Source organism: Malaclemys terrapin, chromosome 2, assembly GCF_027887155.1.
Source record: "Malaclemys terrapin pileata isolate rMalTer1 chromosome 2, rMalTer1.hap1, whole genome shotgun sequence".
Classification (NCBI taxonomy): domain Eukaryota; kingdom Metazoa; phylum Chordata; order Testudines; family Emydidae; genus Malaclemys; species Malaclemys terrapin.
This window is the reverse complement of record NC_071506.1, coordinates 141,807,731-141,832,199: the sequence shown is the minus strand read 5'-3', so window position 1 is coordinate 141,832,199 and position 24,469 is coordinate 141,807,731. Positions and strand designations below refer to the sequence as shown.

The following is a 24,469-nucleotide window of genomic DNA, read 5'->3' as shown; positions in this document are numbered from 1 at the left end:
TCTGCTGGCAATGCTCCTACTAATGCAGCCCAATATGCCATTGGCCTTCTTGGAACTAAGGGTACACTGATCTCCTAGCAGTGCCCCATTCCTCTGTCTGCACTGAGTTCAACTAGTGATGGACAAGGCCCTGCTTACTGCCAGACACCATTCCTCTAGGAGTCTAAAAGCCCTGGGCACTGCTAGCTCCACTGAGAATAGCGCCCGCTGGTGAGGGCCAGGGTTGCTCAGACTTCTCTGCCTGATTTAGTTCAATAGAAGTGAAGGTGTTTCTCATGTTCTTACATTGCACAACCAGCAGCGTGAACAGATGCATGCTCTCCGTGGATCGCATGTGGGGGCTCAGCCCAGCAGCCTTGAATATTGCTGCTCAGAGGAGCTGGTCTTGTGTATGCAGATGTGCCTGGATATGCACAGCCCGGGAGTACATTGGACTGGGTCTACATACAGCTTGCAACTACATTTCCTGATGGGGAGAGCCAAAGCCTTAGTTCAGTGGAGCACTAGCGAGTTCATAGCTCAGGTCACGGCTATACATATGCCAGGACTATGCACCCCAGAACTCTGCAGCACACTTGTATGGTGGCATCACTTGTTGTTTACTCCAGTTAGGAGAATGGACAGAGGCAGCTGATGCTAAGTCTGCCAATGCAACCTCTTCAGGCACCCAGATGTCTGTTTCCAGAGGTTCAGGAGGGAATTCAGTCCGATGCGGCACCTTTCGCATTGTTTTACTCTCCTCTGCTTCACCGCCTCCCAGCACCGTGAATTCTGAAACTATGAGGGAGATGCAGCGGGGTTGTTCTACCCCTGGGAAACCCACTCTCCCCCCAACAAAGCCGAGCCCCCGAAATCTGAACCAATATTGCAGTTTATTATTTTTTTTTTTTTTAAAAAAGCTCTGTACAAAATAGGTAAAAATCATTTCAGAGAGATCCTAATAATGTGTAAAGTGATGAGACAATACAGTTAAGGGGGTAAAAACCCACTAATTACAACCGGTCCTATGTACAGAAAGTGAGAGCTGTGTTAAAACAGACAGGTGGGGATATGCTGGAGAGTTCTTTGCTCTAGCAGTGGCTACGGCAAGAAGCAGCATGAATCTGTGGGTCATTGTTACCATCTAAAAAGGCAAGGGAGACAGTTTGGCAGTTCAAAGAAGGCTCCAGTTCCCATGGAAGCACAAGAGTAGCAATCCCCATCTGCCTGAGTCACCCTAAGAGCCCAGGTTTGGAGATGCAGGTGTCCATGATTCACGCACGGTGTTCTGAGAAATCCCATTGTTGTCGCTGGCAGGGAGAGAAAGCTACCAGTGATGAGAGACCCAGACTCGCTGAAACGAATGGCTAGTCTCATGGTGGGATGAAGAGCTCCTGTCCTATCAGAGCAGCCAGAGTGCCCTGCTCCGCCCATGTGGCATGTCAATCTCCTTGCTTCACAAGGACGTCAGACAGGTCCTCTACCCCCTCCAGCGTCAGATTCTGAAAAGGAGAGGAAACCAATTAGTTCTATAAGCCACACTCATCCCAGTGGAGACCACCATAGCCAGCCCACAGGAAAGCTGTTACCAACAGGTCACAACGGCACAGTCAAACTAGTCATGAGCCTATCTGCCCAGACTTCCAGTTTTGTACCTAGAACCGTCCCTAGGGTGGAACCATCTTAGAGTCACTGCCGAAGAACCAACTTGCTTATTTCTTATCAGTGCATGGGAAACTGAATTAAAAACCCACAGCACGGAAGTGATGTTCAAAGCAAAGTGCAGGGTCTGAGCTAAGCCACCAGAAGACAGGGTGAAAGGCCAAATTCAAGCCGTAAATCAAGACCAATGTGTTCGTTTCTGGATTAATAACCACCTCAAAGAGGATGCAGGAGTAAGCAGAGAGCCTCCAATAAGGACTTGAAGACGGGATTGATCAGCAAAGAAAGCTACAGCTTGGATGTCAGAAAGCATAGGCATGAAAAGACAATTGCAAAATTCAAGCTGAATTAGACCTTGCAAAGGAAATTAAAGCAGTAAAAAAGTTCTTTGGTCATAAATAAAAAAAACCCAAGAAGAAAGGTGGGGTTGCTATGAAGCATCAGAGGAATGAAGTTCTGGAACAGCCTTCCAAGGGGAGCAGTGGGGGCAAAAAACCAAACTGGCTTCAAGACTGAGCTTGAGAAGTCTATGGTGGGGATGGCTTGATGGGGCTGCCTACAATGGCACGTAGCCAATCTGTGACTCCTAGCAGCAAATATCCCCAGCGGACAGTGATAGGACACTAGATGGGGAGGGCTCTGAGCTACTGCAGAGAATTCTTTCCCGGGTGTCTGGCTGTTGGCCTTACCCACATGGAACTTTGGGGCCCAGCACCCCACCTCTTTCACTGACTGCTCCCTGCAGGCCCAGTGGGATTCATCGGAGTTGCCCAGCATTACACGCAGACACCATACTCACCTTTTCATTTGCCAAGTGCAAGAGGCAGGCAAACGCCAGGGGCACAGAGAGGTTCTGCGCCATCGCAGAAGGCAGTCTGCAAAACAGCCAAAGGGAGGGAGGTGGTTACATAGATAGCGGGAGCCTACACATTAGACACCAGTGATGGGGCATACTGGGGAGCCAGTGGGGGTTGGTTAAGTGAGTGACAGATCCTTCACCACTCTCCAGCTTTTCCTGTTTCTCACTAAGGAGACCAAAACCTCTCCCCCCTGGGGGCCTCACCTCAGGCCTGCACTTCTTCACACCCAGCTCCGCAACCCCAGCCAGGAAGGACTCCGGGCCGAGAGGTGAGCAGACTCTGATCGACATTCAGCAACCCGAGCTGGAGATCAAGCTATCCCCACGCGCAGCAGATGGGAGAGCTTCACGCTGCGGCCAAGACATTCAGGGGATGCTACACCGCCATGAAGCATCCGCAGCTGGCCCATGGCTCAGCCTCAGGGGCTATAAAATGACAGTGTAGACCTTTGGGCTCAGCCCAAGCTCTGAGATCTGGGCAGAGGGAGGCTCCCAGAACCCAGCTTCCAGCCGGAGTCCATCAGCTGACCTGGGGCAGCTGCAGGTGTTGCATTGCAGTGTACATATACCCTCTTCGGAGGCCACTCCCTGTTCAGACTGACACCCCCTCGGTGTAAAAGCCAAACGCGACATTATCCCACCAGGGGGCAGATGGGGAGTTAGTAGGGAACACCCAGGATTCATCCAGAGGCTTGCAGCAGCACGTCGGATTCAGCGGCTTTCATAGATTCATAGATTATAGGACTGGAAGGGACCTCGAGAGGTCATCGAGTCCAGTCCCCTGCCCGCATGGCAGGACCAAATACTGTCTAGACCATCCCTGATAGACATTTATCTAACCTACTCTTAAGTATCTCCAGAGACGGAGATTCCACAACCTCCCTAGGCAATTTGTTCCAGTGTTCAACCACCCTGACAGTTAGGAACTTTTTCCTAATGTCCAACCTAGACCTCCCTTGCTGCAGTTTAAACCCATTGTTTCTGGTTCTATCCTTAGAGGCTAAGGTGAACAAGTTCTCTTGCAGCCCCGGCACTGCAGGCCCTCTCTAGGAAGGGTCTCTATCCCCACGTACCTGTGAAGCAGATCTTTTGTGATGCCACTGAAGACCTTCTTGCCTGCTAGTGTTACAGAGTCAGTCTCCTTCTCTGCAACTTCATTCTGCTTCAGCAAGGGGAGGAAAGGCAGATAGTCAGAAACAGGCAGGTCAGGGTGTTCACCCCAGGATTCCAGGTCTTTGCTTTCCCAGATATGAGCAAGCCAAAGATGCCTCATGGAGGAGTCTCACACAGCTCCTTCTGAAAGGTGCCATCTTCTCTCCAGGGACAGTCTGGCCCCTTGAGGAGCCACGTGCATAGATCTGAAGCCCTCCCCAGGCCACATCAGCATGAGAGAAAGGGACTGGAGCAGAGAGCCTGGCCTTGGAGCTCCTACACTGAACACGACATTCTTGCCAGTGCGGGCAGGGTCGCGCTGAATGGGCTGCTTTACCCAACATTCAGGATCCCCCAGGGCTTGGTAAGGTGCCTGCTAGTAGCACCACAGAGATGCCTTGGCTGGGAATCCAGTGGAATCAGCCAGCCACGTCACTACAGTGCAGAGGGAGGCCTGAGAAGGGGCTGTCAAGCTGGTACGCACGTGGGTAGGTGGCCAGCCAGGGATGGCTGCTTTGGGATCTCCTTGCACTCACCTCTGCCCCCACCTGGTCCTTTTGCCCATCAGTCAGGAGGTCCCACATGGTCCGTTTTAGCCTCTTCATGTCCATCTTTTTGGCCGTCTTTGCATAATGAATTTCTATCTTATTCACCTGAAGGTACACATGCAGGGTGAGGAGGGATAGCTCAGTGGTTTGAGTATTGGCCTGCTAAACCCAGGGTTGCAAGTTCAATCCTTGAGGGGGCCATTTAGGGATCTAGGGCAAAAAATCTGTCAGGGGCAGTACTTGGTCCTGTTAGTGAAGGCAGGGGACTGGACTCTATGACCTTTCAAGGTCCCTTCCAGCTCTATGAGATAGATAGGTATATCTCCATATTAAAAAGCAGCAGCGTCCTCAGACAAGCAGAAGTCTGTCAAGCTGACCAGAGAGCGGAGTCCAGCAGGATCCCCTCTCTGGGTGGTTTGGAGAGCATTATGCTACCGGATGGAGCACGGCAACCAGTTAGTCCCTGCGCCTCAGCATGCAGGCCCGTTCCGAACACAGCCCAAAGGCCTAGGCAGCGCAGCCTGAAGGAAGTCTGCTCCATCCCACAGAGAGCTTTCCTTCCATGGGCCTCCTGCAGCTGGAGCCTCAGACTAGCTCCCCCACTCCCCTGCACTGGCCAGCAGCTTGCTACGGGAGCACCCAGGGGGCTTCACTGCTCTCCAGGGCCGCAATCCACCCCGCAAGCTCAGAACTAACCCCGATAGTGCTCGGCCACATACCAGCTGGGGCCGCAGAGGCAGCAGGCCAGTTCTTACCTTCTGTGGCTCAGCAACAAGGTTGGACTCGCCATATGTCGTGATGTCAACCCCAAGGGCCTTGCTGAGCTCACCAAACTGATCTGTCCCCCTCACGGTCAGTTCAAAGGGCCCACCCTGGTCCATGAAGCCAACAGGGTCGGGGTCGTCATCACTATCAGCAGCCTGAGCAGATATTGGGGGGGAAAAGAGAGATGCCTCATACAGATGCCGTAGTCTGTGTCCTCCTTGCAAATCCCAACAGGAACATGCAGGTTTCCACACCCCCCATGACAGCTCAAATATCTATATCTGTATCCACACACACACACACACACACACACACACACCGATGAACCATCTGCACCACATCACCAAAGCAGTACATGTTTTCCAGAGCTGGGAAATGCAAAAGGGATGCCCGAGCTCACCCACCACAGAGGGCGTGACTGAATCGGCACAGGGTCTGCGAGGGCACTGAAGCAAGTCCACTGCATTTTTGAAGAGCCAAGGCAGAGAACTTGGAACAGGATCCTGAAACAGCTGGGAAGCCACTGGAGGCCTTGGAGGATGTAACAATTGTGCCGTGAGCTGAGGGTCTGCACACACGGGAGAGGCCATGGGAGGGGAGGGGCGGTGGCGGCCCGGCCCGGGGTTTCAGCAGATAGAGAGAGGCACATTTGCAAACATGGGAGCTGGCTAGTTTGGAGTCAGCGCAATTCCAAGGTTAGCGAGTGTGGAGGGATGAGGAGGCTCCTGCTGCCCAGAGAACGGTTACAACCGTGTCACCGGCAAGAGTCAGCTGCCGTTTCACTAGTGAAATCCGGTAAGCATGGGGCTTTGTTAGCGCCTGGTTCAGCTCCCTCACAAGCGAGCAGGTGCCAAAGCCTGTCCAGGCAGTTCCACTCGTGGCACTGCAGGGACCACATTTGGATCGGTGAGAGCAGGCAGGCCTGTGTGGTGCTGGAGGCCGCTCTCCCAGGCGGATCTTTCCAGCTGGAGAGAGAGAGTATTTTCCACCAGACAGTACACAGCCAAGTGACACCCCCGCCCCACCTACCTTCAGTGCAGGACAGAAGTTGGAGGTGTCATTGGGGTTGTTGTAATCATATTCTCCAATCTCATCCTCTTGGTCAGACGAGCTGCTCTGCAGAGCCTTCCTCCACAGCTGCAGAGACAAGGCCAAGGGGGAAAAAGGACACAGAGATCCTGAGTGCTGCCCAGACTAGCATCCAGACAGCCATATTCCCTTTCTCCTAGGCCCATGGCACGCCTCTTCCTCCCCAGGTCCATCCCAGCCCTCCTCCATTTATGCCTCTGCCCTCCCCTCCCCCTCGTGCACAGGGTGGGGAGCCCAGCACGCCTGGTATCAACAAGGCGGCAGGTTTAACCAGATGAGCCGAACACCTCCTTAGCAAACTGTCTCCTGCTGGAGGAGCGTTCGGTGCACCATGGGAGTCCCGCAGCCCACGGCACAGTGGGCAGGGCGGAAGAACCCAGTGGGGTTGGGAAGGGACTGTACCTTGATGGCTGGTTTGAGGGAGAGCCGGATGATGTTGTCAGGGTCATAGTGGAAGTCTTCAGGGAGTGTGGTGCTCTTCTTGTTCTGGTTGTCAAGAGTTGATTTGGACAGAGTTGTCGCTGCCTGTTTAAAGTCAACACCATATTACATCAGAGTCCCTGCCTCTCCTAGCCCAAGTACGTCCAGCCTATACACCAGGGAGCCATTTCAAAGAACTCCCTTGCTTGCCAGGGCATGGGAGCTCAGAGTTCCACACAGCACTGGAGCAAGCACACAAAGAGTTTGGAAGTGGGTCCTTGAAGCTCCATGTTCCAGAGAAGAGAATGGGGGATATTCAAGAGGACGCTCAATGCACCACCAGCAGCAGAGAGCAAATGGGAAGACAACCAGCCTGGGGCTGGCACTACGGTGCCTTGAGAGGCTCGAGCTATGGGTCTCATCTGACAAGTAACTATGGAAAAAAGCATCTTTTCACTCAACAGACCTGCCCTCCGTTATTCAGTCAGACTGTTCACTTTAGTGACTACAATAAACTTCTAATCCAGATTATTCTTGGGAGTCTCAAAAAGCAAACAGCTCTGGGATAGCAAGCTGGAATCTATGCTGGTGCCCCCACTGTACAGATCAGTTAGCCGTGTGCCACTGGCAGCTCTGCATACTGCCTTCGCTGACCCCTGGGCAGCTCCCTGCCTGCAGCGGCATAAGCCAGGAAGAATCCAGCATGACTTCCAGGATACAGGGCTAGCAGAGAAAGTCTCTACTGTCATTTGATCTGGAGTAAGGAACACCCCCAGGGCTGACTTTAGAGTCTAGTTCACAGCAGAACCCCATTTTAAAAATTTGCTAATGGCTTGTACTAAAGAGACTCCCCGTGTCGCAGAGGAGGGAGCAGAAAACAGCCAGGCGCCCCTGGCAACCCAGTACATACCCTAGTCTTACGGAAACGCATTGTGAAGTCAATATCCTCATCAAAGTAGAGTTCGAAGACTTTCTTTGTGTTCCTCTTCCTGCCCCCCTTCTCAGCGCCCGTGTCCACTGCAGAAAGGGAGGCTATAGTCAATGCTCAGCACTTTGGGGGAGGAGAATCAAGTGCTGCTACCTTTACTTCTCAGACAGTGTTCCTAGCCTTCTGAGGACCTTTCCAAGCAGATCACCCACACCCAGATATTCTGGAGCTAAAGGAAAGGAAGATGGTATATGCTCCGCTTTGTCAGTGGAGCTTTTCTGTGAACTAACAGAGGCACTGGAGTTTTCATTCTAGATTTAGTATTTTAAAGGGTTGTTTGTCTTTCTAAAGAAGCACAAGCAGAAAATGCAATTGAGCTTTGTTGTGTTGGAGGGAGGTTGTAGGCTAAACTGGGGTAGATATTTAAACTGGTATCCCCTATGGCTGCACTAGGACAGGACCCAGGTAGTATGCTATTATCCCTCACCCCATACCAAGCTAGTCTTCCCCCTAGACAGAGAGCGCTCCTCCTAAACTGGCTGGAAGAGTGACTGGAGAGCAGCGCACAGTGGTCTCTACCCTGATAGATGGCTTTCTAGCCATTGAGTAGTGACTGTCTCTAGACACACCAGAAGTTTATGATAATTAGATCCACTTTCTGAACTGCATCCTATAAATACATACGTTTATGATGAGGCTTAAAGCGCCAGTGCTCTGGGCCGGCCCACATCAACATGGTGCGGGGGCTGAAGTAGGAATACTCTCCAGGTTTCACAGAGAGATGGAGGCACATGGTCCCGATGTCTCCTTCCGCAAGGGGAATCACGTCCTTACTGAAAGAGCACCCCCCCAAATCGGTTATAATCCATGCAAAAAAACCACCACCACACACTACAGTAGCCCAGGGGCTAGCCAGTATGTGCATGCATCACTGTCGGATGGCATCAGTCCTGTTCAGATATGGGTCATTGCCTCCTCCGGTGGCTAGTACAGCATAAAAGCCTTAACACAGACAACCCTGGAGATCGAGCATGTGGGGAGCAGTGGCTTCTAATCCCTACACCTCTTACTCACTGTCTTGCTATTGGTTGTAGAGGCACACCCAAAAATAATACAAGTTAGCTGACTTGCCAACAGGGGTTCTGGGATTTGGGGACCAAATGGCGATTTGCCATGTTGCTCCCTAAGGAGGTACAGGATTAGCAGCTGAATAAGGGTGATTTCCCTAGCTTCATTCCCTTTCATCTCATTCTATCCCATCCCAATAGATGCCCACCACAGATGGTGGAAAGGGGGTTTTACTTTCCTCCTTCTGAAGTCCGCAGGGGGTAAGGACAGATGTTTTGGCTCTAGCCAAAGGAACGGTCTGGGCATGTTGCAGTCCCTGACGCACATGTTTGGGGCTGTCAACTCACAGCTACAAAAACCATCTCCGGACATGGCGGTCAGATGGTTGATGCAGGGAAGGATGCCCCTCCCTTCAGAGGTGCTTTGCACAAGATCAGGGACTGGTGGCCAACAGACTGAAGTGGCTTGAATTGAAGTAACAAATACTCTGGTGTGACATACAGCCAAATTCTAACCTTCATTAACAAAGCTCAACCACCTGAATCCCTTCAGCACCGATGGTTCTGGTGATTCACAGCAGGGAGGGTTGGGGTGGGGGACCGGGAGAAAGTTAAAACCATTTTAATTGCATTTGACATGTAAACAGTGCTGGGAGACCCTTTAGAGAGCTGTGCCGCTTACTTTTAACCTGGAGAACATACTGGATGGATGCTGGCCTGGTTGGATCATTAACTGGGATCCTAGTTTTCCATGATGATAAAAAAAAATCTCCAATAAAAAAACTGAAACAAAAACTATGCAAAGCCGTGTCTTTCCGCAAATAAAATGAAACACTGAACTTTTGTTTCCCTAGCTACATTATATAGAGGTATCAGTTCAACACAATATTTTAGAGGTTTATCCAAACCTCTGTTATCCAGCTGTCTGTATTAACCAAACCACCAGCCGCCTGAGCCCCACCACTGTTGGTTCGGTTAATACCGAGAGCCGGTCAATGAAGGCGCGGATAAACGGGGTTCTACTGTGTTTTTATTTTTTCCATTTTTACTTGAAAGATTCTCTGTAAAAGCGCAAATTCCGTGTTTTTCTGTGGCGAACGGATTTCTAGGATCCCTGGTCACCAAGTCCCATTTCTGTCTCTCGGTGGGGGAAAGAAAAGATTAGAGCTAGAGTCCTATAACGAGAAGATAGGCCATTAGTCTACTTGGTTCACAGATACCACCTGCACAGTAAGCAAGCTCTGCTTGTAAACTTCATTGCCTCAGGAAACCTATCATCAAAACACTGCTGTCCGACATGGCAATCCTGAACTGGAGGCTGTGGCTAGGTGGCAAACCCCAGCTGCAGACCAAAGCAATACCACGTACCTCATGCTCTCACGCACCATCCTGCAGGCCTCCAGCTTGTCTGAAAAGTCCCCAACATCCCCTGCTACCGTCCTATCTGGCATGTCTGCATCAAAGTCATCCTCCTCTAGGGCATCAGCACAGTCTGCAGGGTCATAATCCACCTCTGCGTTGATATCATAGACTTGGTCGCTTTTCTTAAATTTATCCAGCAGAGCGGACACTGACTGCAGAACAGAAAGAGCAGGTCACTCACTCACAGAAAGGATTCAATACCAAACCCTGGGCCTCCAAAGCAAAATAGGACACCTATCACAGGGCTTAACACATTTACTCCAGAATATAAACCCTACTCTGGGCCTAGTACTCGGAGAGAATGGACTAATTAAAAACCTGAAGGGGATTGGTTATCCAGAGAACGGTCGCTTCAGAGAATCCCAGACCCAGGTAACCTGCTCATCCTTGGAGCCTTAGTCCTGTAGATTAAATGCTATAGGATGTCAGCCTCAGGGAATAGAGAGGGGAAAGAAATTGTTAAGAAACTGAAGAACTAAACTGAGGTGATGCCTCCTGAATGGAGCATATCCTCAGGCACACACAGACCATTTGAGCCCAGAGTACATCACCTTCCTTCCAATCTAGAAGGACAAGAATTGATCCCATCTTGTACTCAGTATGTGTTTTCTCAGTACCTCAAGATGCAAGAGGAATCAACCTCTCTGTTCCACACCAATGGGTGAGGATTACAATAATCCTAGGGAATCCTTTGGCAAAGGCGAGGGCCTTAATAAGATGCCTGAATGGCGTGTATTTCTCCAGAGACATCCCTTCAAATAGTTTCAAACCCTCTTTTCTGTTTAAAAGTAGGTCAGATGCTTGAGTGAGTCCCAGAATTCTAGTTGCTAAGATGCACCGCAGGGAAATACTGCATACCACTTCCCTGTCCAGTTCCGGCAGAATAGCACTAACCCACAAAGCAAGTCTCCCTTTCCTTTCCAGCCTGCAGAGAGATCTTGGACAGAGGAAGCTGAGCACACTGGGAACAACTCCCATATCATGCTCTGCACTGACCTAATATGAGCAGCTTGCTAACAGACCTACCTCATTATGGGAGTCACTGTCCCAGTGAGAAAGCTGGAAGCCACTCAACGTAGGGCAGATGGGGCGCTGTTCGGTGCACTGCAGCAGGATAGCTAGAGACCACGAAAGCAGTGAGATATTATGAACAGGGTTAATGATCAGTAATTAACCTAAATAACTGACATCAAATAACCTGGATTTATACTACTGCTGTGGTGACCGTACCTCAAATATGGATGAGCATTTCAGAACACACACATGGGAGTTGAAGGTTGGAGAAGAAAGCTATTACCCCACCGCTGAGTGATTAACCCAGGAAATAAATGCCTGAAGCCACACTACGTTTACTTTCACCTACACTGGCTCTGATTTTACTGTTTAAGCCTAAAAAGCAGCAGGAATCAAGAAACCTACCCTAAAATCCACACCATGCATTAAATATAGGAACATCTCCCCCTAAGCAATACATGCATGACAGCACTAAAGGGTTAACCGGGTGGGGGGGAGGGGGCAGAATTAGATAACTGAAGCAAGAATGAAGTCAGCTGAGACCAAAAAGTTAACAGATGATCCAACCAGCAAAGGGAACATAGTGCCTGTTGCACTGCGAGATAACGAGCATAAGAACTTTATTAGGGGGTTACGTGGGATGAAACGGGAGCCTGGAGGAGTCCAGAGTTCACAGTTATTACTTCCACCTACACTTCAGGTCTGCCACTTTCACAGGAGTAGAGCTCGGGGACTCCAATGTCTCAGAAGATGGGAGCGGCGTGACCTTGGAATCCAACAGGAGCTCACAGCGATAGCTGTGGGTGTGCAGGGTGCTGAGAAAGATGCCAACCGTGCTACACTCATCGAAAGAGGCTGCTGTCTTCTGGAACATGGGATCAACCTGCACATGGACACAAAGCAAGAAGAATCAAGGAACAGAGGCGGAGGGAAAACAGATGATGGATGGATACAAGACCCCATCACAGAGAAGGTCTAAATAGAGACATGAGCTTCACACTCACACTTGGGTTAACTAGTGCAGAGTTGTCTTGCTGTCGAATTTGAAGCACACCAGTACGGGAGGGACAGGGTGGAGACAGATGAGAGACTTGCTATGACAGTAGAGTGCAGAGATAGGCAAGAGGAAAGAATATGAATGCTACAGCCTGACACAAGACTGCCATGTTGAGAAGAGGAGTTACATGGGGGTGAGGAAGGAGAAATGTCTATCTGGCACAGGGTTGAGTAGAACAATTGCTACACGAAGACTCCAGGGCAGTATTCCCCACCTCACTTCTGCAATCTGCCTCAGAGATGTTTATGTTATTCAGGTTCTGTTCGATTGTTTTGTACGAGTGCTTCTTCTTTGTCTGGAGCTTCTTGGCAGCTTCAGTACCGGCAGCAGCTCCATCTATAAAAAGGAGAATTACTGCAGAGGCTGTCTCTAGAGCAATGTAGCTACCAATGGTGGGAGTTTGACTCTTCTTGAAAAGTGGTGGGTCGAGAGTACATCAAACATAGACCCGACCCACTCATGCCTTTCTAAATCTCTGCCTCCTCTTCTATTCCCTCAAGCCTTAGACTAAGAGGGGTTGTGTGTGTTTGGGTTTTACCAGGAGTTACCACAAAAATCAGTGAGCAGGTTCAAGAGTTTTGAAAAATCTCCTCAGAATTACTACAAAAATAATTCTAGGTTTATTTAAAAATCTGATAGCAAAAGGCAGTACTCAAACCCACTGGGCAGATGCCGCAGAGATGCAGATAAGAAAATTTCCTTTGATGCACAGAATCCAGCTCCATCCTCCATAAAATCTCTTCCCATTTAGATTAGTTTGTGAGAATTAACACACTTCTTGCACACGCTGGTGAGAATGTCATCTCTGATTTCACATGGTGCAACCCCACATCAGCTGACAGTGTAGAAACTAAGTGACATGAGTCCCTGGGCTCAGCTGAAGCTGCTTCAGTGTAACAGACAGCATTTTGTCTGTACAACTTGTAGCTTCTGATCTCCTTGCTCACCCAGACCAACACAAGGAGAAGACAAGTTCTGAACTTCACTAGCCATTATTGACTACGGAACACAGGCCTAGACAAGTCAGAAACCAAAGTCCCTTCAACTGATCAAATTAACCCCAAAATAGCCATATAGTACCTACTCATAGCAAAGTCTTCACTTCACTAAACGAAAGCAGGGAGCACAAACCAGACTGGATCAGCACTAGACATTTGGGGAAATCCTTTAAATTATTTCTTATTCAACTGCATTTAGATGCCTAAACTAACAGGGAACCAGAAACCCATGTCATTCGGCCCATCCCTTACTGCCCGCGTAATGGGAAGCTGAAAAAGACATTGCACAAACATGCTAGAGCAATCTGGATTCATCCAGCTTGCTTAGAAAGACAGGTCTACCATAAATAGATCAGACCATTAGTCCATATGGCTCAATAGGCTACTTCCATCTGTGGCCAATACCTGCACACAAAACTGTCCCATAATGCACCTGACCAGTGATACGATGCTGATGATCACAGAGGGCATGGGAAATCCGGGGCAGTGAATGTATCCTAAGGATTAGATTCCATTATTTTTATTTTAGCTTTTATGACTACAAAAGTTACTGGGCATAAAATTATCCATATTGGGTATGTCTGGATTCCCAGCAAAGGGAAGTTATATAAAATAATTAAAGGCTGTGTTTCCTTTTGTTGACTAATCTGTCTCTCAACAGGACATTCTGCTTTTGTAGCACAAGACAGGATGAAGACAAGGGGGTGCTTCCTCTTATGATTTTGAATCTCTCAGTCAGACCACTCTGCCAGAATAAGAAACCCCAGTACTCACACTCAGCTCAGAGCAGAGAGAAAGGTCTAGCAGTCTGAGCACAGGACTTGGGAGTCAGGAGATTTGGGTTCTAATCCCATCTCTGTCACTGATTTACTGTGTGAATTTTTACAGTTACTTCCCTCCATTTTCCCATCCCTAAAAAGGGCCTGGAAATCTACAGATGCTGTGTAAGCATAAGATTGTTATGTGGGGGCCCTGCACCAGTATTTGGCGTTATGACTGTTCCAACTCCCTTGATTAGTACATCAAAATAAAAGCAGCAAGCAGCACACCTGCCCCCTGGCCGTCCACATCCTTTGTAGGTGCGGAGTCTTTTCCCAACCCTCCAAGGACCTTGTATACATCTGCATGGACAGCATCCACTCTCACCGCATAGATCTTTGTGCTGGCATCCAGGGTGCCGGCTGCTATCTGTGAAACAGACCGAACAGAACACAGAACACACAATCAGAAAGGATCTAATCTCATGGGAATAAATTGCTTTCAGAGAAAGCAAACAAAATGTGAGCTGCAGAACTGAAATTTTGGTGAGAACATCTATTTTTATGTTCCCGATGTGACTGGAGACCAGCAAAAAGCGAAAGTAGGATGTGCCAAGCTGAAACGTACAAGAGTGGCCATGCGGCCGGACAAAGTCCATGTTCCATTCCATCAGCACAACCGGAGATGGATTCCTTTTGTAAAAAGGAGACATTACAAGCATGAATCACCGCAGTGTATTTCTGTTCAGCCACACTGGGCTCTTCCATCCCTTTTCCTTCCCCAAAACACAGCTCTTCAGTAATGTTGCTGTGGATCCTATGGAATTTGTTTCTCACCCACCCTATGCGCTACTGCTGTGACCCATTCTATGGAATCGAATGTCACAGTCCTCTCTGTCAGCATGAGCTTCATACATGGAGGTCAAACTTAGTTACAGTCAGGCCACCATTACCCTATGACTCAGGCACGCTGGAACTCTGCATTTGGTGCTGTTCTCCCACCTGTCTTGCACACCTCATTTTAGCTAAAAGTTACAGAAGTCAAATGATCGCTCTTATTCCCCCCTCTTTCAAAACAGAAAGTTATAGCTCCATCTCCTGCCAGTGCCAGCGGGTCCAGCTCAGCTTTGCTTTGAGGATTCTCAGTGACGACGTATCTTTGTAGTGTCTATCTGCAACTGAGTCCAACTTTATTGTATGTTGTTGCCGAAAGTTTCATTAATTAACTGCTTCTCCTTGTCCCTCTCCCGCCCGTTACAATTTCACCCTCTGCTACCAGAGACAGTGTCACTTGTACTTCTGCTGTACTGAATTTTACCCAGATTTTTTACCCTGTAGTGCCCTTCAGCAAATACCAGCTCTTACCCTAAGCCCAGCTCCCTAAGCCCACCTGATGCTTCGAAAAGATTGGGGAGGTGTGGGGGGTTGATGCTTCCCAGGGTGCGTAGGACAGTGAGACACCTCTACCGCCTGCCCTTAGCACAAGGAACTAGGGCTTTGGAGCGGAGCCCGAAGCTGGAGCAAGGAGCAGCTCCGGAGCAGTGGAGCTGCAGTTTTTTGCCTGGAGCTGGAGCGGAGTGGAGCCGGAGCACAGCTCCAAAGCCCTGCAAGGAACCCTTGCCAGTACCTGCTATGGGTCAGTTCCTTAACACCACCAGCCTCTGGCAACATAAGACCAGCCATACTGGGTCAGACCAAAGGTCCAACTAGCCCAGTATCCTGTCTTCTGACAGTGGCCAATGCCAGGTTCCCCAGAGGGAATTAACAGAACAGGGCAAGTATCAAACAGAGGCATCTCCTGTTGCCCAGTCCCAGCTTCTGGCACTCCAAGAGCATGGAGTTGTGTCTCCTACCATCTTGGCAAATAGTCATTGATGGACCTATCCTCTATGAACTTATCTAGGTTTTTTTTTAACCCTGTTATCCTCTTGGCCTTCACAGCATCTCCTGACAACACGTTTCACAGGTTGATTGTGAATTGTGTGAAGAAATACTTCCTTTTGTTTGTTTTAAACCTGGTGCCTATTAATTTCATCTGGCAACCCCTGTTTCTCGTCTTATGTAACAGTCAATTTTTCCATACCACTCATGATTTTATAGACCTTTATCATATCCCCCTTAGTCATGTTTTTTCCAATCTCAGCAGTCCCAGTCTTTTTAAACTCTCCTTATACAGAAGCTGTTCCATACCCCTAATCATTTTTGTTGCCCTTCTCTGTACCTTTCCCTAATTCCAATACATCTTTTTTGAGATGGGGCAACCAGAACTGCAGGGAGTACCCTGGATTTATACAGTGGCATCAGGATATTTACCATTTTATTATCTATCCCTTTCCTAGCGGTACCTAACATTGTTAGCTTTTTTGACCACCACTACCGATTAAGCTGACGTATTCAGAGAACTGTCCACAATGACTCCAAGCTTTCTTGAATGGTCAGAGCTAATTTAAACCCCATCATTTTGTATGTATAGTTGGGATTATATTTTCCAATGTGCATTACTTTGCACTTATCAACATGGAATTTCATCTGCCATTTTGTTGCCCAGTCACCCACTTTTGTAAGATCCCTTTGTAACTCTCTGCAGTCTGACAGGTAAATAAGTGTCTCCTGCCTGATTATGACCACTAGTGTGACACAAGGTTTGAGTCAACATCTTACATGACACCCCATGGCGAACAAGAAGAGACCAGATTGAGGGGATCCCTGTAACCCTTGGTAAGTTGCTCTGCAATTTGGTACAGGGCAGGTTTTTGACAGGAATTCCTCCTTGGCTGAAGTGGAATTGTAATCTCTCCTGTGCAGGCTCTTCCTTCCCCAAGTCTAGCAGAGTCCTCAGAAAAGAAGCAGTGCAGAGAAAACCACCAGAGAGGCCTTTACTGAAGCCTTCTTTATAATCTGTGTTTTGCTTCCAGAACACTCGTGCAGACTCCCATCAACATGGCTTGTGGAGTCTGAAATCTGCCCTGGCAGGCAAGTATCTTACTGTTACCAGCAAGCAGCAATGCCCACTGGAAAGCACAACGCCCACATCCAGATCTGGACTCTGTTCTGCCAGTGACTTGTCATGTGTCCCTAGACAAATCACTGCCCCAGTTCCTCAGGCTCGCCCTGCACAGTGGGGTTAAGCTCATCTGCCCACCCCTACAAAGTACCTGGAGATCAGAGGAAGAAAAGCACTCAAGATACAAAGTACTATTCTCAGGGTCACCAGACCCCCTGCTATTTAAATCATGACTGAGAATCCCCTACCCACACCTTGCCCAAGTGAATATTCTGCTGGGCTCCCTCTAAAGAAAACTGTTCCTCCTTTTGTCTCCTCCCATCATATCCCTGGTTCCCTCCCTGCTGTCCATCTACTCCAGTCTAATTCACTCTGCCTTCAAGTCTCAGACCAAACTCCTTTCGGTATGGCCTTACCGCTGGCCTCTAATGTCAAAATAAGGACTTCAGGAAACCTTGCAAGCCTTTCCCTGATAAATGAACCCTGGTTTCTGTGGGCTTAATTCTGCTCAATTATAACAGTGCAGAAATTTCACTGATTTCACTGGTGTAACAGAAGAGAATTTGGCCCTATCGAATTCTATTAGGAGTTACTGTCCAGTCATTTCCATCAGCTGTCCTAACCAGGAACAGCAGAGGGGTTCCCATCCAGTCTTCCCTCTAATTTTTTACATCCATGTGCAGAATGAATTTTGTTACGTGCACCAATATGGAGGTGATGTGTGGCAGGAGTGGGGCCAAAGGGTTTGGAGTCTGAGAGGGGACTCAGGACTGGGGCAGAGGGTTGGAGTCCAGGCGGTGGGGCAGGGGATGAGGGGTTTGGGGTGCGGGAGGGGGCTCAGGGCTAGGATTGGGGTGTGAGAGGGTGAGGGCTCTGGTTGGGGGTGCGAGCTCTGGGATGGGGCCAGGGATGAGAGATTTGGGGTGTGGGAGGGGGTTCAGGGCTGGGGCAGAGAATTGGGGTGCGGGGGGACGAGGGCTCTGGCTATAGGTGTGGGCTCTGGGGTGGGGCCGGGGAGGAGGGGTTTGGGGTGCAGGCTGCCCCAGGGCTGTGACGGGGAGAGAGGACTCCCCCCAGCCCTCTCTTCACGCAGCAGCTCCGAGCGAGGTGAGAGGCGCCTCTCCCAACCTGCACCGCCCTTGATAGCCTGCTGCGCGGCCACGCAGCTTACAGGGAACTTAGTTCCCATCTGCCTGCATTATACCCATTTGAGGTTCAGGCAGGAATTAACAAGAGGCCTCTCTGTTCCAGGAGGGAGCAAGAGACAGAGTACTGCACCAAGCTGGCAGCAGCCATCCCCCTCACCTTGAAGTTGGTCAGTTCGGAGTCCTTCTGTTTGAGTATCTCTGCCATGTAGTCTATAAGGTGCAGGCCAAATGCATTCTTCGTGGTGATTCTCTGAAACCCAGCACATAAGCAGCTTCTATTATTGAAAAATCATGTCCTTCAATCCACAGTGACATGAGCAACTCTTGGTGGGGAATCTCATCAACAGGGGGTCTTTGGAAATCATTCTAGGCCCGACACTGTTCACCATTGTCATCAATGATCAAAAAATAAATATAAAATCACAGCTAATAAAAATCGGTGGATGACACAAAGATTGGCAGAGGTAAATAAGGAGGACGACAGGGCAGTCACACCGTGATCTGTATCCCTTGGGAGGCTGGGCCTATTCAAACAAACTGTGTCTTAATGCAGATCCTTTCCAGCAGCCAGTTATTCTCCATTTTCTAGTTGTGCATTTGATTTTTCCTTCCTACGTGCAGTACTTTGCTCATCTTTATTGAATTTCATCTTGTTGATTTCAGTCCAAATCAGCAAGGTCATTTTGAATTCTAGCCCTGACCTCCATCCTGCAAGTATGGCTGACATTTTTTGTTCCTAGATATATGACCTTCCATTTGGCCACACTGAAGTGTTTGTTTGCTTTTACCCAACAATCCAGATCACTCTGCAGTGAGCTGTCCTGTTCATTATTTGCCAGTCCCCCAATCTTTGAATTATCTGCAAACTATCAGTAATGATTTTATTTCTTTCAGGACACGAATAAAACATGTTAAATAGTGTATGGCCAAGAACCGATCCAAGCAGAACCTCACTAGAATCAACCTCACTCGATGATGATTCCCCATTTACAATTACATTGAGACCTATTAGTTAACCAGTTTTAAACCATTTAGTATGTGCCAAGTTGATTCTCTATCATTCTAGATTTTTTAATCAAAGTGTCATGCGGTAATCAAGTCAAATGCCTTACAGAAGGCTATTACAGCAACACTACCCCCTTTATCAGCTAAACTTGTCCTCTTCTCAAAAGACGGATCTTGTCAAACTAACTTCATTTTCCATAAACCTCTTGATTGGCTTTAATTACGTTACACTTCAACATAACTAATTCTTTATTAATCTAGTCCACATTAGACTCCAAAGTGTCAGACTGTATCCTAGAAAGAAGTGACTGAAAAGGATTTAGGAGTCTATTGGACAAGCAACTAAACACAAAGTCCCAGCACAACAAGCCTGTGGCCGAAAGAGCTAATGAGATGTTTGGATTTATAACCAGAGGAGTAGTAGAGATGATTTTTACCTCTGTGTACCACATTGGTGGAGCAGATACTGGAATACTGCATCCAGTTCTGGTGTCCACATTTTAAAAAAGATGTTGAATAACTGGAGAGGGTGCAGAAGAGAACCACAAAACAGCCAGAGAAAAAGCCTCACAGGTAGAGACAAAAAGCTGTCTGTTTAGCTGATGAGAAAGGAGATTGAGAGGTGAATTGATCACTTACAGGGAAAAAAATACTGGGTGTGATACTGCACCCCTTATTCATCATAGGGATATTATGATATGATTATGGCATAATTATGATGCATTTTATACAGGATGGGTCATGTAAGGGGTCATTGGAAAAGTTATGATTTGCTGAATATGATTATCCTATTTGTATGCATGTATCATTTTTTGTATCTGAAGGTATGAATATTGACTGTGTATCTGTATTTCAAATGTGCTGTCAATGGGTGACACGCATAGTTAGCCTTTCAGGTACAACAATGAAGAAGCTACACAGTGCTGATGGCCCATCAGCAAAGACAATAGGCTAATGAAGAGTTTAGCCAGCCCATAAGTAATGGCTGTTATGACTCAGCAAGGGCATGTGGCCAGACCACATGATACTGAACTTCATTTTGGGTACCTGTATTTTTCCATAAACTGGGCTAGAAACTGTTTTTGGAGAAAAGGATTCACACCATATGTTAAAGCTATATAAGGTGGGGTGTGACATCATCTAGTAGTCTCACTTCCCACACAAGAAAACTCCTGGAAACACTTGTGGAAGAAAGACTAAACTGGGGGGAAGTGCTGGTCCCACGCTAAAGGGATTTCTAGCCTGTGCATGGCAACCTGGTGGACTGCTTGTATCATCAGCCAGGGTGAGAAATTGCTAATTCATATCCAATCTATCTAGTACGTTACACTTTGTTTGTGGTTTTGTTTATTTATAAGTGATAGCAAACAGATCAAAGCAGATTACCTAGTAATCTATCTTTTGTAATTAATAAACTTGTTTTTTGCTTTATCTAAATCAGTGTGCTTTTGAGTGAAGTGTCTGGGGAAAAATCTCAGCTTTGTGTACAAAGGCTGTTGCATATTCCTCTCTACATCGAGGGAGAGGGGAACTGGGTAATAAATTCATACTGGTCAGAGTTTTGATCAGAGCAGGACAGTACAGCTCTGGGGTCTTAGGCTGGGGATTATTTTGGCTGTAGCCTCTCTATTGTTGGTTCATGCAGTGGCTGGCCAGAGCCTGCATGTAACTGCAGCTGGGTGTTACTCTACCTGTGTGAATGCTGGTGGGAGTGTAGGACTGAGAACAGTCTGCAGCTTGTCACAGAAGCACAGTTTGAGAGGGAACCCAGGCTGGTGAGTCAGAGGGCTCAGTGCTACCCCAGTTCCAGGTGGCACCCTGGGGGGGAACGTGTCACATTGGGTAGTAATGGGCTCTTTAGTCTAACGGAGAAAGGCAGAACAAGGACCAACGGCTGGAAGCTGAAACCAACCAAATTCCAATTAGAAACACGGGACACATTTTTAGCACTAAGGGTGATGATTACCAAGGGAAGTGGTGGATTCTCCATCTCGGAGTCTTTACATCAAGACTGGATGCTTTTCTGGAATACATGCTGGAGACGATGATAGAGCTGTGTGGGTGGGGTTGTGTTTTCTGTACCTCATATGTACTTCCGTTTACCTGTTTGATATGATCCTGCCTGATAGCACAGAATCAAATCAAAGGAGGCTGTTAGAGATGAAGGAAAGACGAAACAAAATAATAAGAGATAAGGCTCCTTAAGGGAACAGTGAGGGGAGCTATTAACTGGGGATTGCCTGGTAATATTTACTCTTCCCAGACCAGAACCTAGGAAGATGGGGAATTGAATACTGGCTAGGGAAGATGGGAGGGATTGAGCAGGTTATCAGCAGCAAGTGGAGATGCTCCTCTGACGGACACAGAAACTGCAGCAAGCATGCTGTCTCTCTCAACCCAGAGATGGAGGTAATGAATGTCACACATGCTTTAGCCAAGTTATTTTCCTCAATATAGTGGGAACTTGGTGAAACATAACAGCCTGTGATAATCTAGATCTTAAGATGGTTACAGAAAACTTTGTTTAATAGCATTCTGTCTGGCGAGAAATCACTTATCAGTAGTTGTGGTTGTGAAATCCTCATTTCTTTATTCTTTTATCTTTATGGTCCCCACATCTCTATTGTTTGTCTGTATGGTCTCTGTCTGGTTCTTCAATTGTTTCTGTCTGTTACATAATTAATTTTCTTAGGTGTAAATTAACTAAGGTGGTGGGGTATGATTGGTTAGAGAATTTTATTACAATACGTTAGGATTGGTTAGTAAAATTTTAGTAAAAATGATTGGTTATGGTGTACCTAAGCAGGACTCAAGTTTCACTATATAAACTGGGATCCAAAAGGAAGTTCTTTGGGAACCAACTCCAGGACACAGCCCCAAAGAGCTGCCAGACCTCACCACTCTGCTAATGACACTGTGCAGAAACTGGAGTCCCCCAGATGACATGATCCTGACTGGCTAGCAAGAAAAGTTTGCCTGTCTTATTGGGAGTGGTTAGCATTGTATGTGTAGCCTGTGCATTCCATTTTGGCGATTGTTAATAAATAGAAGTAGGATATTACTGTGTAAGGCTCTTTCACTGGTAAAAGACCCCATCTTCTGGATGCAAAAGATTAAGCCCTGCATCCAGAGGGAATGGGTTTTTGCTCGGAGCCTATGGAGGAGTAGAGTTAGAGTGCCTAAATTAAGAGGGTTATGTCTGAGCCCTAGGAACAGGGTAAAGTTGGGTGCCCTAAAGCGTGCAAGTGACAGTGAATTTTGTGCAGGTAACACAGGGGCTTTCCACTAGTTTATTTGTATTGTTATAGCACCTAGGAGCTCTAGCCATGGGTCAGGGCTCCGTTGTGTTAGAAGATACACAAAAAGACAGCCCCGGCTTTGAAGCTTACAACTTTGGGCTTACAACTGAAGGCTGCATTCTTCACTTCCAGGCTTAAACTTGGGAGTTACTGAGTCTGTTGCTAAACATCCCAGAAACAACAGCCTTGAGCATATGCCTTAAGAGTCCCAAACTTCACCACCCCCAGCAGGCTACACTATGTCCTTTTTTGGGTTGTGTTTGGGTGTGATCTGCATGTGTAAAGTTGCCCCACTTGAAGAACTGGCTTTCTTCAAAGTTGGCTTATTGCGCTCCATGCAGAACTACTTTCACTTACGTTCTCTGTTGACAGCTTGATGCAGGTGGAGTAGTGATCTGAAATCTGGGTGTTTGTCAGTTTCGGGATCACGGGTAGGGAGGTTTCTGCCGGCCTAAAGAAACAAGCAAGAACATCTGCTTTAGAGAGCATGGCCCGCCGAGAGCTCCCGCCTGGGTAGCAATGCGCGAGAAAGCAGCTGTAACTTAGAAACGCCGCCTCACCCCGAGTCCCTGGCCTTTCGCACAACTCCACCCATATACTTACTCACCCCCACCGAGTCTGGTACTAACACAGCCCAGGGCATTTCCTGCAGGCAATAATCAAACCTGGATAGAGCTGCTTCATAAATCATTCTAACCTGCTGGAAGGGGACTGCACAGAGAGGGGCGAGTCAGTGCTGCTGAGCTGCAGATCGATGACCCTGGAGCGTCGGCGCTGTTTCCGTTCCTGTTCGTCATCGTTCCCTGGGAAGCTGGCTAGCACCGGGGTGTTCGAGGTGCTGACATGCTGCCGCTTGGTGCTGGGGGACACGAACACGCCGTCGGAGGAGGCGCTCTGGCTGCGACCAGTGGTGTGGGGCGCTGACGTGCTCATCTTCACTGCAGGGGAGAGCAGAGAAATACAGAGAAGGCAGGTGATGAGCTAAAGAGACATTAACCTCAGCCCTCCGGCCAGCGCCCCACTAACCGCCCTGGGACAGCTCCCCCCCCCCTCCTGGGAGCCCCCTCAGCGCCCCACCTCCCTCAGCCCCCCACTAACCGCCCCAGGATAGCTCCTACCCCCCCTCCTGGGAGCCCCCTCAGCCCCCCACTAACCGCCCCAGGATAGCTCCTACCCCCCCTCCTGGGAGCCCCCTCAGCCCCCCACTAACCGCCCCAGGATAGCTCCTACCCCCCCTCCTGGGAGCCCCCTCAGCCCCCCACTAACTGCCCCAGGACAGCTCCTCCCCCCCAGCTCCCTTCCGCCAAGCCAGCGGGAGTGACTCGGGCGGCAGGGGGGGCGACGGCCCGTCACCCCCCGGCAGGACCCGGCTGCTCCGAACCGCGCTCACTGGGGGCGGGGCCTCCCCCCGTTCGCTGCTGCCGCGCGCGCCCGGCCCGGCCCGTCACTCACCGGCCCAGCCACTTTCCTCCGCTTCCCGGTTTGAATCGGCCCGCGCGGACACTGCGCAGGCGCGGTTCGGGTGACGTCGCAGCGACGGGGGCCGAGAGGCGGCGCGGTCCCGGGCCTGGCCGCTGCGTCCGGCAACCGGCTGCGGGTCGGGAGCGCGGGACACGCGGAGCTCTGGGTGCGGGAGGTTTATACCGCATCTGCCCGCGCCTGGCTCACCCCGGCCGGGTCCCCGTCCCCGCCCCCAGGGCAGCCTCTGCGATCGCCCCGCCCCGCGCCGCGCGGGACCGGCAGCCGTGTGATACATCGGGAACGTAACAAACACTTTCCTCGTGGGCTGTGTTTTCTAACCAGACAGCCAACCTCATCCTCCATTGCCGAGGGACAAGCTCCGCTCCTTGATCTATTTTGCTTTCCACAACCAAATCTCTGTACAGCTTTTCGTGAGCGGTGGACCCGAGTCCTCGGAGTCTAATATCTAAACTGTATTGTTAAATCTCTCCACCTACGCTTGGGTTGTTGCTGACTGTGTACTCTATGGAGCATATGACTTTAAAAACAAACTTTATTTGTGGATAATCTCAGCATTATGCCGAGATGCTCTTTTTCCCAACCTATGTATTAGGTAATTTTTTTAACATCAGCTTTAATACAATTTTACATTAGTCCCAGGAACATAGCCCCAGTTTGAGACTGTTTAGGGTTGGCAAATAGCCAGTTATTCTAGCTGACTTCTCATACCTCCCTCGCCGTGTTATAGTTTCGTGTACTCAGTGGGAGGTAAGGAAGGTTGGGATTTTCCAAGGAGGTGTTGGGAGATGGACAGTGAACTCCCTTGGGCTCCTC

At 48.9% G+C, this 24,469-nt stretch overlaps 1 protein-coding gene across 3 annotated transcripts; it reads right to left on the bottom strand.

Moving 5' to 3' along the window:
• Positions 1–890: 890 nt before the first annotated feature.
• Positions 891–24,157, bottom strand: NCAPH (non-SMC condensin I complex subunit H). 3 transcript variants are annotated; one of them, XM_054018545.1, is made up of 18 exons: positions 23,627–24,157; positions 22,872–23,112; positions 22,532–22,625; positions 18,028–18,120; positions 14,010–14,148; positions 12,177–12,298; positions 11,599–11,788; positions 10,918–11,009; positions 9,838–10,043; positions 8,087–8,235; positions 7,385–7,491; positions 6,457–6,579; positions 5,995–6,102; positions 4,956–5,120; positions 4,189–4,305; positions 3,574–3,662; positions 2,441–2,516; positions 891–1,481 (listed from the first exon to the last, which is right to left on the bottom strand). In XM_054018545.1, the coding sequence occupies exons 1-18, from the start codon at positions 23,928–23,930 to the stop codon at positions 1,422–1,424; spliced, it is 2,475 nt and encodes an 824-aa protein (XP_053874520.1). In that variant the 5' UTR covers positions 23,931–24,157; the 3' UTR covers positions 891–1,421. The 3 variants fall into 3 exon arrangements, with proteins under 3 accessions (XP_053874520.1, XP_053874521.1, XP_053874522.1); XM_054018546.1 differs by having other exon boundaries at positions 3,574–3,659; positions 23,627–24,156; XM_054018547.1 differs by lacking the exon at positions 23,627–24,157 and adding an exon at positions 23,441–23,517.
• Positions 24,158–24,469: the final 312 nt, after the last annotated feature.